At 36.7% G+C, this 14,561-nt stretch overlaps 1 protein-coding gene across 2 annotated transcripts in view; it reads left to right on the top strand.

Annotated features, from left to right (window-relative positions):
• The window catches only part of clpxa (caseinolytic mitochondrial matrix peptidase chaperone subunit Xa), a 44,559-nt gene that overhangs the window by 2,424 nt on the left and 27,574 nt on the right, over positions 1-14,561 (top strand). For both annotated transcript variants that reach the window (XM_043677345.1, XM_043677344.1), the window contains exons 2-5: positions 929-1,083; positions 1,321-1,441; positions 4,846-5,000; positions 9,145-9,304. In XM_043677345.1, coding sequence (XP_043533280.1) covers positions 929-1,083; positions 1,321-1,441; positions 4,846-5,000; positions 9,145-9,304 — 591 coding nt within the window. The remainder of the gene's footprint in view (positions 1-928; positions 1,084-1,320; positions 1,442-4,845; positions 5,001-9,144; positions 9,305-14,561) is intronic.

Genomic DNA, 14,561 nt, shown 5'->3' with positions numbered 1-14,561 from the left:
CTAGCAACCTGTCTAGCTGTCAAACTGGTTGAAAATTAGATTGTAGCTTTGAACTGGTTGGTTTATATTTAAGTATGAACTGATTTCTAATGCTATTCCCAGTAAATTTGATATCATTGTTGTGCTGCTGACAAGAATCCTTTGCTTTGTAATGACTAATACTGCACAGTGGCACGTTATGGAAAACAGATTTATTCATGTGCAGTTATCTTGGAATAATTTGTTTCCTTTTCTAATAGTTCTCGAAACCTCATGTTGTCTTGATATTAAATGTAAATTAACTATATCTACTGCATAAAACTCAGTATAAAGTAATCTAGATTAGATTAGATTCCCTACAGTGTGGAAACAGGCCCTTCGGCCCAACCAATCCACGCTGACCCTCCGAAGAATAACCCACCCAGACCCATTTCTCTCTGACTAATGCACCTAACATTATGGGCAATTTAGCATGGCCAATTCATCTGACCTACACATTTTTGGGCTGTGGGAGGAAACCGGAGCACCCAGAAGAAACCCACGCAGATACTGGGAGAATGTGCAAATTCCACACTGACAGTCGCCCGAGCCTGGCATTGAACTTGAGTCCCTGGTACTGTGAGACAGTAGTGCTAACCACTGAGCCACCATGCTGTATCTTTTCAGGATAAAGTTACTATCAAACTCTCAAAATCATGAGGCTGATATTTTGATAACAATGAGATGTAGAAGATCAAACTTCACAACCAACATCCAATATAATTTATGAAGCAATTACTACATATGCAGTAATTACTACGTAAGTTGAGGAGGGACTGTAAAACTTAACCATTTTAAAAAATAAATATCTAATGATCTAATATCAAAAAATAGATGTAAGAAACAGAGTTTACATCTCTGGAATATTTTATGGCAGCATTTTGACAGTGAGTTTACATTTCGTTTTCAGGTTTTACACGATTCCCCTTCCCATTTTTGGGACACTTTGCTTGTTTTGAAACACAAAGAGGAACAAAAGTTCCTTGCAGAGCATTTGGTGAAGCTGTTACTCTACTTGCGTCAAAAGATGGTGGCACTAAGGATATGTCAGGAGATAGCAACAAGGTATGCTTCCATGTTATTGATAGTTCTGAAATTCATTTTCCTGTGGTTTTATAACTAAACTGTTAATAAAACAGAATTTGATTATGGATTGTTTAGTTTCCATTGTAAGTTCACTTTTTATAATGAAATCTGAATTTATGAAACTTGTGCACTATTGTGAACTTGGCCTGAATCCTCCAGTTAATGATCCACATTTAACATAGAACTTATAATTTCTCACTTATTAAATGTTTGCAGAAGTCTGTCAGCGAAGGGGGTAGCAAACGATCATCTGGATCAGGTGGTTCAGGGAAGGGTGGAAGCCAACTACGGTGTCCTAAATGTGGTGACCCATGCACACATGTAGAGACCTTTGTCAGTAAGTAATATATAAATGTAACTTTGTCTTTGGTCGCGAGTCAGCACAAATATAGGATATGTTAAATTTCATCATGGAAATTAATTTTCATTTTAAATGGAAATTCTTCTTTCCCTTTTGTGTTTATTGTGCCTTTATCATAACGTCATTAAGACAGCTCTCTTTCTTCATTTCTCCCCAATGCTCATGTATTACTCCCAAATCCAGTTTCAACAAAACTATTCGCTGTCCAACATACTTTTCTTCCCTTTCAAGTGATGTGTTGCCTCTTCTTTCCCTGCCTTCTTCCCCAACACTACCACCACCAATGGCCTTTTTGTAATTTCATTGTATAACTTATCTGCATTTTCCACTTGTGCTCTCAAATCTACAATGTCTAACATCCGTCGTTGTAGTTGATCTCTCCCATATTCTTGGTTTGAATTTTTATCTAATCAGATCTTTGTCCCTGTCTCAGCATGGAAACAATTCCAACTGAGTCATGAAAAGCATGCACTGTTTTTGTAACTGTTGGATTATCTCTCTCTTCAATTTCTCTGTAACATTTGACACATTGAACCTTGCCAGCATCTTTCAGTACATCGTCTGTCCAGCTCAGTTAGTAGTATTGCTTTGTTTTGTTTCACTTCCATCTAATTAAGCATAGGCACGGTATCTGTCGCAATGACTTCACTTTCCACATAGTTGCCTTTGGAGTCTCAAAGTTTTTAATGTGTGCTCTCCTCTTGTCCATCCACATGCTAACGATAAGTTGTGAAATGTTTGGACTTCGCAACACTTTTTGGCATTGTGAAAATGGGCATGATGTATGAACCATACCAACCATTAGGTATGATTATTTAACATAAGATCAGATCCCCGTAATGGTAAAATCAGACACATCGCATGTTTTGCGATTTAGCTGCTCTTTAATTAATTTAGAATATCTATTTACTGAATTCACATTAAGTTAGAGCTAAACATTGAAAATGTTGTCAATATGGAAGCATTTGAAAGCCATTTGATACAAATTAATTTGTATTTGATTGCTAGTGGATAGAGGCAACTCTGTCATTGTTTTTAATAAAAGTGATGTTAACAATGCTAAATGTATGATTTTTAAATAATTGGTCTGGTCACAGCATTGTCCATTCAAGAGGCTCTAGTATTTAGTTGATGACTGGATAAATTTGCAATAATGGGGCAAATTTGCAGATCAGTATCTAGGTTCTATATGAAGTAACAGTCACACTAAAATTTTGTTGCATGTAGTGACGGCAAGATTGGCAGTATAATTTCTGTTCCTGGTATTCCTGGTAAAAGTATGAGTCAGTGCTATTTAATAGTCTGTTTTCTTATGGTTGTTTGTGTTTCTTGATTCACTGTTTTGTAAACATACCATAGTGACCAAAGGTTGTATATGAAATTTTTGATATAACCAAGTCTTTGCCTGTTGAAGACTTTAGCTTGTTGAAGACTTAAGACCACTGATTCTATTTTTGTTTTTTTTCCCAACCTCATGGCTAAGTTTCCCATTATTGACATTGATATTGGAGTTGCTCGGTGGATCTCTTATTTCCACCAGATTATGTTATCCAGGAATGTGTTATCGACTCCAACAGAGAGTTGTCAGACTAGAGCTTTATTGGCAGATGTCTGGCAGTGCTTTCCTTCCCTTTGGCCAAAAGGATATGCCTTTCACTAGGTGAAAATGATGTTGACAATAAATCTAGTATGAATTCTTGTTTCTGAAGAGTTGTACAAGACTTGAAATATTAAATCTGTTTCTTTCTCCACAGATGGTGCCATATCTGTTGAGCTTTTCCAGTACTTTCTATTTTTACTTCAGACTTCCAACATCTGTAATACTTTTTTTTAATCCGAGACATTAAGACATAGTGTTGGGATAGGATTTTTAAAAAAAACCTCTTGAATTGTCTAGGTCTATGTAAAGCTGAAATATGCTTGTACAGGGAAAATCTGTTTTTGTTGAACATCAGTTATTGAAATAGTGGAGATGTTAACTGTAGAGCTTAGCCAGTCAGCCAGCAAGCAGTTTGTTTGATGTTTAGAGGTAAAGGTAAAGTCACCATTATCTTGCCAGACAGTGTGACTGTTTTTATTAGAGAGAGAGAGATAACTGGTGGTGGTTTAACTTGAAGGTCGTCATGCCTCAGGCAAAGAGAAAAGTTGAGAAGGAGTCTTTCATGGTAACCTCAGTCAAGGCGAGAATTGACCCCAAGCTGTTGGAATCACACTGCACTACAAAGCAAAAATCGCATAACACCAGGTTATAGTCCAACAGGTTTAATTGGAAGCACATTAGCTTTCGGAGCGACGCTCCTTCATCAGGTGATGGTGGACACATGCACCCCCTCACAGACGTAAGACACTCTGCACTCACTATACACACACGCACACACACTTTCTCACACTCACAACCCTCACCCCAGACAGACAGACACACACATGCACACATATATTTTGTGGGGTGAATTTGTACTTGTAGAGTTATATTGCACTTTGCTCAAAAACTACATACATTCATGTAGAACTCTGAGCTCAAAAACTGCATGCATTTGTGTAAAACTCTGTCTTCTCACTTTTTAGATTAGAATCAATCTAAACATCAGGTCATAGACAGGGGGCTAACACCTTCAACATATTGTCTAGCTATCACCATTGTTAACAGCTAACCCGAGAATGCAACTTTTTAAAAAAAGATTTTGTGATTTACACATGAAAGAAGTGAAACGAAAGAAGTGAAACTATCACTGTATTCTAACAGCTGAAAGGCTTAACAGACAATCAATTTTTCAATGTATAATTTCAGTTACATCACACTGCAAATTTTTGCTATAAATTCTGTGTTACGATCGAGCCCTCCACAATCACCTGATGAAGGAGCGTCGCTCCGAAAGCTAGTGTGCTTCCAATTAAACCTGTTGGACTATAACCTGGTGTTGTGTGATTTTTAACTTTGTACACCCCAGTCCAACATCAGCATCTCCAAATCATCACTACAAAGCACCTATTCAGTCAATTGAGCTAACTAACCATTGTTCAGAGGTGCCTTCCTCTGTTTTGCATAGTTAATTATGTGCATGAGCAGTAATTTTTTTCTGAAAATGCTGCTGTGAACCCATTTTTATTCTGAGAGTCCTGCTCTAATTTAGCTTCTAGTTTCTCTTCTTAACTTAATTTAGGCAGACACACATTTATTTCATGTGGGAACCCTAGTTTTAGTAACATCTTGGTGAAACAGAAACTAAAATATGGAAGCTTGCTAAAAATCTGGTTGGGAATAATAGTTGATGTACTTTTATGTGGGAATATTCCACTTATTTTCAATGCAAATAAATTGAAGCTGATTTACCACTTTGTTATAGAAATATGTTTTAAGAGTCATCTCATCTTATCTACAGCTTCCACTCGCTTTGTGAAATGTGAAAAATGCCACCATTTTTTTGTGGTACTGTCTGAAGCAGACTCCAAGAAGAGTTTAAACAAAGAGCCAGAATCAGCAGCTGAAGCTGTGAAATTAGCTTTCCAACAGAAACCGCCACCACCTCCAAAAAAAGTAAAGTTTATCCATGTGCTTTAGTATATAAGTGTACATATTTCTACAATTTTTGCAAACTAATCTGTACTAATCTTTTTCCCCAAACTGAAGTTGTACTGTCACTCAAGTTACGTCTGAACATCAATGTTACTTATGATGTTATTATTTTTAATTTGGATTGCTTTTTAAAAAAAGAGGCAGATTGAGGGTGTGAGAGTGTTGAGAGATTTTAAAAGGTCAAAGTCATTCTGAAACATTGATTTAAATCTAGTTTTGCTCAGAAAATCTGTTTGCAGACCTTTGTGATGTCAATGGAAATATGTTTGACAGGTAGTATAAACCCATTTAAGGTCATTAATTATTTTTTCAGTTCAGAAAACACCAGAGTTGAAGCAAGATGTTCAGTTCAATTCAGAAACACCAGAGTTCAGAGGAATGATGTTCAGTTTAGACAATACGAAATTTGAGTTCAAAAACAAGTTTAAATTTCTCCCCGTATGAATTTTTCAGTTCTTGGGAAACCAGTCATCCCAACAGAAGTGTTTAGTTTGTGAAGTTTCTCGGTCAAGAGTTTAGCTAGAAATCTGAGAGTTTTTGAGTTGAAAAAATTAGGCCTTTGAATTTGTGAAAAGTTTGTGATAGTAGTATCAGAATGAATTCACAGTCGATACAGTCCATAGAAAAGAGCTTGAATGCAGTCAGTTAAATAGAAACCTATAGAGTTAAGATAGGAGTGTAATTTCTTGTGAGTTGGGTCACTTATAGGTGCTGTTAGGAAACAGGTTGAAATTTTGTTCTGATGAACGTGTTAAGATCTTTTTAACTTGTTTATGGAGGTTGCTTTATTATGCAAAAAGAAAACAAATACCCAATGTTTGTTGTTAAAGAATATCTGCAGCCTCCTCTGAAGATATTTTGCTAACTAACCACCAAGTTAATTAACTAAACAAATCAAAAACTGATCTATCAGACAGGTTTCATTCTGGGATATGATTTCTCCATTACCTGGCGGTAGCTGGGATCACAACAATTTTCATTTAAATTGAAGAGACTTTGGCATCTCCTTCCAGCAGTGCTCCCATCATACTTTTCAGAAATGTCATGATACATGCACTGGAAGTCCAGCCAAACTATTCGGGGGCGTCGTCACAAATATGAAAAGATTTAATCAAAGTATCCAAGTCCCCAATTTACCTGACTGACAAACCCAGGTTAAAAGAAAACGTCCATCGGGTTTCTGTACTTAGCAAGAAGTAGCTACTTATCACAGACATGTTTTTAAACATAGTAAAAAAAATTATAACTCTGTACTCAAGCACTGTCCCTTTTTAGAAAAAAAATACAAATACAAACAAAAGTACAGTAACTAGACATGAATGTTACAGGTGTGGAAAGTAAAATAAAAAGAAGTCAGTGAAGCACAGTTCTAGCACAAGTCCAAATACAGGCTCCAAGGAGATGTTTTCCTTCAATTCCCTTTCAGTCCATTTATTAGGGCATGAGATTGTGGGCACATCATTTCATGTGGATAAATATGGAATGTAATTGTTGTAGTATATGTTGTTCCTTTACCCATTCATTCACATTGATTACACAACATATGGCAATTCATTAATGTTTAAAATAGCTGACCTCTTGACTTCCTCTTACCATAGTATATGTTTGTGCATTTATCCAACTGTCTTATATCTCACACCTGCCACTGACCAAATCTATCTTGTTTTTACAGATGGCAAGCAATTTTATCTTCAAGTCAGAGAATACAGTTGCACCGGTTCTCTGATTTCAATATTTTATACTTAGCTGGATTTGCCTATTCACATTTGGTCATAGAGACATAGAAATGTACAGTATGGAAACAGATGCTTCAGTCCAACTCATTCATTCGACCAGATATCCAAAGTTAATGTAGTCCCCTGTGCTAGCATTTGGCCCTTATCCCTGTAAAAGCTTCCTATTCGTATATTGATTCAGACACATTTTCAATGTTGTTATTGTACCAGCCTCCACAAGTTCTTCTGGCAGCTCGTTCAATTCACGCACCACTGCACAAAATAGTTATCACTTAGGTCTCTTTTAAATCTCTCCCCTCTCACCTTAAACCTGTGCCCTCTAGTTTTGGACTTCCCTACCCTCGGAAAAAGACCTTGACAATTCACCCTTTCCGTGCACCTTATGACCATGCAAGAACACCCTTCAGCCTCCACTCCAGGGAAAATAGCCTGTTCAACCACTCCCTATCATTCAAACTCTCCAATCCTGATAACACCCTTGTAAATCTTTACTAAATCCCTTCAAGTTTCACAACATAATTCCTATAGGAAGGAGACCAGAATTGGTTGCAGTATTTCAAAGGTGAACTAACCTGTCTTGAAGGCAAAAGAATAAATTAGCAACAAAGCATTGCAACAGTAGTCCAGATGTCTAAGAAACGCCAAGGGCAGCAGTACGTGAATTCATTTGTATTATATTGGTGTTATGATCCCAGCTGATGGTAAACTGGACACTTGACTTGATAGGTCATACTTTTTTTTGTCGCACTTTGGTTACTGTGGTGGTTTGTCACAATGAGGTGACAGGGATTCACGTGAGGTTGTCAATGTTCTCTTAACACAAGAACCAAAGTTTATTCAACCAAAAACATCATCTAAAAGGTAATTTGGAAAGATCTTAAAATAAATAGCAAAGACAAAGATTCAGTTCTTTTCTTGGCAATATCATTTGCAGAAACTCAATTCCAGACAAGTACCACTCCTATCTTAAGACCATAAGACATAGGAGCGGAAGTAAGGCCATTCGGCCCATCGAGTCCACTCCGCCATTCAATCATGGCTGCTGAGCATTTCAACTCCACTTACCCGCATTCTCCCCGTAGCCCTTAATTCCCTTAATCTTAACACTTTCATTTTTTCATTAATGGAGTATTTCCAGTTTTAATGTCAGAGAGAATTCTTTCCAAATCCTAAAAGCCTGAGCTGATTTTCCGTCTGATATCCAGGAGAGGTATATAAACCCTCAAACCTGGACATTCTTCAAAATAACAAGCCTCCCTTCTCCAAGGAGGAAACTGTTCTTCTGAACTGAAATCTGATTCTTCTGAATTGAACTCAAACTACTACTGGTTCTAATCATTATTTTTTCTGTATGCCACAAAGCCAGCATGGTAAATATTTAGCCAGCTAGCACAACCGATATCTTGCAAGGCCTCTATGTTGCATGCTTTCTTGAAAATGATTTATTTAGTTCACCAAATGAGTTTCCTATCTATTTTTAAAAAGAAATGGTAACTTGACTGAGCTGAAACCACATATTGATTTTATCTCTACTTTAAAATCAAATTCCTAAAGGATAATATGTTATAAACCTTGAAATCAAAATGGCCTCTTCGGAAAGGTACTAGAGAGCAGGGATTTCCATTGAAACATTCGTTAACAAAATATATTCAGGTAAAGAGCAGAAAAATTATGAACATTTGTAACAGTATATAATTAATATGGTCTGCTTCTTGTTTGACAACTTAAATAAAACAAAAGGAAAGACAACGTCATGGAGATGTGTCATGTCAGTGACAAAGATGAATTGACATGTATGGTCCGTCCAAACTGGCTATCATTTGTCTGTAAGAGGTGTTGATTCCATTAATAATAGTTTGTGTGGCCATACGGCCCTTTTATTGCAGTCTCAACAGACTGATCACAACATTTTGACTCTTGGACATAACCACTATCATTTTTCCCTCTTGAGGGCAAGAACATAACCAAGAACAGTTCTCTGATTCTGCTAATCTTTCGCCATTTGGGTTAAGTCTCGAAATAAAGCTTTGTAGTTAATGATTACAACTGAAAAAGATGATACTAGTTATGTAATTTGAAATGATGCATTAGAAAACTAACTGGATTATATGTCATCCTTCTGGTACATTTGTACCAATATATTGTGCTCTCTTTGTAAAGTGATATTCAACACGTGTGTGTGTTCGCTCGCTATGTATTCTTATCAATCATTTATTCTCTTATCCTTGAACCAAATAATTCCTTTCTGATGTGACTCTTTTTATCTTGTGTATAATTTTTACCTACTTGTAAATTTGCATCTCAGTATATACTAAAGGTCTCTTTGGATTAACTATTCTTGACATAGTCTGATTTTAATTTTATTTTAGATTTACAGTTATCTGGACAAATATGTGGTTGGTCAGTCCTATGCCAAGAAGGTGCTTTCAGTTGCTGTGTACAACCACTACAAGCGCATCTATAACAATATTCCAACTAGTCTGAGGCAGCAAACAGAAGTGGAAAAACAGGCCTCCCTAACACCTCGAGGTTAGTATTTTCTTATCTTTCTGACCCTTTTGTTCATTTGCAAACTTAAGAGTTCAGAGTTTTGAGTTGGAATTGCCCAATGGCCCCGAGTATAAGTTTTGCAAGTATTGACATCATTTTAGAAATTTTGGCAGATAATAAATGGAATAAAATATGACTGATATAATAATACTGAACTAAACATCTGGTGTAATTAAACACATGTTCTTGCATTTCAAAAACATATGTTCCAAATATATTAGGTAGACCAAATAAACAGCAACTTGGGAACTGTGTATAGCAGTGTAGTCTGGAGTTATGCATGGGTGCACGCAGAAGACGTCTTGCGACTGACTGCAGTAATTGCCTGGGAAGTTGAAACTTCCAATTGGCAATTACCCAGCAAAAATGTATTAGAGAAAGTGTCCAAGTCTGATTTGGAGTGGAAGGCTCTTTGCAGGGTTCCAATTTACTAATCTGCACAGTAGACAGGAAAAGTTGGAGGAATTTAGAAAGCAAGCTGTAAAGTCTGGCTAACCAATTCTGAACCTTCTTCAATTGGGTACCACTAGCTAGCTAATTTTGTCGCGCCCCCTCCCAAGAACACAATGGTGAACCCCTCTGCTAATTAAAGCAAACACCCATAAAAGCTCACCTTGCCTCGTGTTCTGTTAAAGTATGAGTGACAGAGAACTCCCAACTTCCACTATTTAAAGAAAAAAAATCAATTTATTCATTAACTCTAAAAGTGAACATTAAACAACAACTATTTACAACTCGAAGCCTCCTTTCTCCTAACTGCTTGTGGGAGGAAACTGGAGCACCCGGAGGAAACCCACGCAGACACCGGGAGAATGTGCAAACTCCACACAGGCAGTCGCCTGAGGCAGGAATCGAACCTGGGTCCCTGGCATTGTGAGGCTTCAGTGCTAGCCACTGAGCCACCATGCCACCCCAGGGGTGCTTCGGATGGGAAGACTCCAAGCCTTGAAATTCACGAGAAAAAGTGCGGTAAAAGTAAGTGGGCAATTTGTACCCGATCTAGGTCAGAAATAGGGATTCTGAATGATTTGGGTTTAATTCTCATCCACATCATCTTTCTTTGGTACATTATAGAAGCACAACAGCTGTCGGCCAATTGATAATTCTTTAACTTGCGTATTTGACGGCAATATCCAATTGTAAATGATTGTCATTCTTGACAATCCCTGCTTAAATTTGTTAATGCAATCTATTGTAAATGTTTGTTTGTAGCTTTGCTACATAATTTATGAAGCATGGACCATGTCAGCAATTTACAATGAATATAAAAAAAATCTTATCAACGTGAGCTTGACTGATTCATGGTCAAACGTCAAATATCTCTCAATAACATGGCCAGTTATCACCGTTGGCATGCCCTACCAAATGCTGTCAACTTTCAACTTCAATTCCTAGAATGAATCTTAAAATTATCAAATTGTTAAATAGGCCATGACATTGCATCTGTTACCACTATCAAGCTCTTTGCTTGACATTTTCTGAAGTATGAACAAGAAAAAGATATTCTTTCCTTGGTAATTTTCACATTCACAGAATAAACACGTATAGAATGGAAAGTTCTGTTATGTTTGGAAAATTGTTTCATGTTAGAAATATTTGGCCTATTCCAAAGTGTGTCTCCCTCCTGTTTTTAGGATTCTTGTAGGCCTGGATTTTGTTGTAAACCGTATAAAACAATGTATCCAGGTCTGGCACAACTACAGAGAGCAAAATTCTGGCAGAAAAACTTCTTGTGGTTTTATTTTAATTGAGTAATTGATTTATCCAACGATGCATGTTCGGGTTCAAAGAACAATACCATTTATAATTAAATTAACATTGAATAAACCAGATTTCAAAGGCTCTCAAATGGAGCTTCCAATTTTCTGTTTGTATTCCATGTATGTTATTATTTCTCTTGAGCAAGAATGTATGTTTGTAGTCTTCCCTAAAAAAAAAGTCAATGAACTATCAAGGTTAAAACCAGCGGTTAAGTTTCTTTGGGTTGTCTAAGTTATGCAGATGTATAAGCCTAAAAGAATCTTTATTTGTATGCATCGCACAACAAAATATTTGTGTCATGCAAAAGTGAGTAGGGCATGGGTGCAGCAAAATCAAAGCTTGACTTGTTTGGTGAACAGAGTAAAAATTGTCAAAAATGGTTGATTCAAATGTTGTAGGAGAATTGTTAAAGAAGGCTTGGATATTTTTGTTACAATTATTACTTGTTCAGAGCATGCTGGAACATTGTAATGAATAAGGTTAACGCATATTATTGTCAAAAACAGTCAGTTTTGACATCTGACAAAATCTCAAATGTTTTAAGTTTTATGTTTCTTTATCAGCTGTTGAAAGTAGGCCAACAGAATTTTAAATTGTTCTTTTGTGATTTGAACCAATGAGATTCAAGGAATCAGAAATGCAATCCTCTGAAAGCCAGTACAGGCCATTAAAAGAAGATTTGATTCAGAATCCCATCTGTATGATTGAAGAAAAGTTGAAGGTGTACATGGAGCACTGTTAGATTTGACCTTTGCATGTGATTTTGGTGTGTTTGGGCTAGCAGCCTGGAAAAACCAGGTATATTTTGCTACATAGTCATGACTGGGTCCATTAAAAAGAAGTACACATTGAGCAGAGCTCTCAATTCTTTGTTGCAATGTAGTTTATGGATAATTTGTGGTATGCTAAGGTTGCAGTGAGAACAAATTCTTAAAAATAATAATTTGGTTCAATTATTGCACCTGTAGTCCTAACATCATTTGAAGATACAGCATTAGCTTTTGACAACCACTACGTCACCATGCAATTCCTTAACTGTTGCAAAATTATCACACTGCTTATCTGACTGTAGTACTGCAGGAGTAGAAAGTTCCTCCAATTAAATATTGGAATTGCAGACTGAACTGACTTCTCCTCTTATCCCTAACTCCATACCCCAGCTACAGACCCTAGTAGAGATTAAGTTAATCGTTTTGCAACCTTGTTGTGACAATTCATCTTGATGAGCTCATGATCATGCCATTGCTGAAGTTGTCTTTCTTCATCTTTTGTAGCATGATGTGACTGTGCCCTGTCACACTTCATTTACTATTGAAACATTTATTCCTGCTTTTGTTACCTCTGGATTCAGTAATTCCAGTGCACTTCAAGCTAGTCTGTCTTGTTGAGTCTCTGCAAACTTGAGGGCATCCAGAATTCTGGTAATGCCTGGACTTGCAGTTCGTCTGGTTCAACTATAATCCCTTGTGCCTGAACTACATAAGCTGCTGGTAAAATTACAAGTTGATTTTAAATTTCTCATCTGTTTTCACGTCGTTCCATGGCGTCACTCCTCCCGATCTCTTATCTCCGGTGCTATGATCCTTTGAGATATCTGCAACCCTGCCCCCCCATTTTAATCTCACCACTAGTGGTGGCAGTTACTTCAGTTGCCGGTGCCCAAACTTGGGAATATCCTCCGTACTGCTCTCTGTGTCTACTTCAATTTCTACTTTTAAGACTCTTTTTAAAATCTAGCTCTCTCTTCATATGAATTAATGTCTCCTCATATAGCTCAGTATCATACTTTGTTTCATAATGCTTCCTCAACGTTGTTTGTAATATATCATTATGTTGATGTTTCTGTCGAAGTAACACAAGTATAGAATATAATCTGTTGTCAGTGTGCTGTTTTCCACAAGAGCTAAGTCCCAGTTTTTAAGCTCACTGCCCTTTGAATAATATTTCTCAAGGCAGAATTGCCTTTGTTATTGAATTTATGAACTCATGTTTGTAGTAGAGATTTTTATAATTTAAGCATCAATTCCTGTGCCAAGATATTGTGCTATTGAGTAAGATTGTTAAAGTCAGCTGCAGTAAATTGGCTTGAATACAAACTCTCAGCTAAAAAAAAAGTCAAATAAGCTTGGTTACTGTGTTGTAAGCATGGTAAAAATCTGTTATGTGATATTTCTGATGGGTACATTCAATGCTAACCGATCTATTTATGCTGAGGATTTTATTAGCCACCTAATCAGATTACCCTTTAAGACTGGTAAAGCATTCTGTGGTACAGTATTTGTTGTGTTCTTTTGGTTATCAATTATACGTCAGAGCTTCTAATAGCAGCTTCTGTTGCCAACTTATTTCCATCAAATTTATTACATAATGCATTTTACCATGCTTACAACAGAGTATTCGGAGAATTCTGTCAACCTTTTTTAGGAGTGAAGTGCATTTGTGGTATTTATAAATGGACTGTGCTGTAAATTGTGGACAATAAAAATCCTGTTTATAATAGCATAACCTGGGAATATGTTTGGAGATTTAAGCAGTGAATGCTAAACCCCTGTAGTGTTTGCTATGAATAGTTGCCATTATACTTGCTGTTTGGTAGAGACATTGAGACAAAATTATAATTGAAGTAGAATTGCTGGGGGTTTTTTGAGTTTAAGACTAACTACTTTATCAGTGGAATATCAGTTGCTATGTATTGTAAAAATCCTGCTTCTACCTGTAATAATTGTTGTAACAACTTATCTGGTTAGTTCATGTCCTTTCATGAAAATAAAACTGCAGTTCTTGCATGGTGTGGCCTACATGTTTCTCCAGACCCACAGCAATGTTATTGACTCCTAATTGCCATGTGAAATGGCCCAAGCAAGCTGTTCTGTTCAAGAGAATTTATGGATTGGGAACAAATCTTGATCCTGCCAAGGACACCCATATTCCATGTAATCCGAAAGAAATAAAACTTATCACTTAATTTTACTTTTAAGTCAAGATGTCTGCATGGATTGTTAGTAGTAAACTTTTTTTCTGTCTGTGAAATTATTAACTCTTCCTTGTATGCAGAAGATTTAAATGTTGCAAACTATCCTTTACTGAATCAAGGTTCATGAAATAGGCATTGCGTTGAAGAATGTCCATTGGTCTTCTATTTCGGATCTCTTTGTAGTTTGTGCTCCAAGCAATAGCTAATGTTTATTTTGAAAAATATAAGGTGAGCAGTTGCCCTCACTGCAGTATGTTATTCCAAATAATATGGTAAAAATTAACCATAAAGTTTTTCAGATGCTGTTCTTTAATTGAAAGATGTGATGAATATGTGGAGGGGAAATAAAGAGCTGCAATTTGGGTTGAATGTGGGTTGGGAGGAGCAAAGTTCCAAATGATAGGAGGTTACTTACGACTTTATGATTATATTCTTGTATCACCTGTGATGGCAATCACTCTTGGAAGGTTTGAGAGTCCAGGATGTATGGACTGTTGGCTT

The sequence above is a fragment of the Chiloscyllium plagiosum genome, chromosome 36, assembly GCF_004010195.1.
Source record: "Chiloscyllium plagiosum isolate BGI_BamShark_2017 chromosome 36, ASM401019v2, whole genome shotgun sequence".
NCBI classification, from domain to species: domain Eukaryota; kingdom Metazoa; phylum Chordata; class Chondrichthyes; order Orectolobiformes; family Hemiscylliidae; genus Chiloscyllium; species Chiloscyllium plagiosum.
The sequence above is the reverse complement of the archived record's forward strand: the minus strand, read 5'-3'. Positions and strand labels throughout refer to the sequence as shown.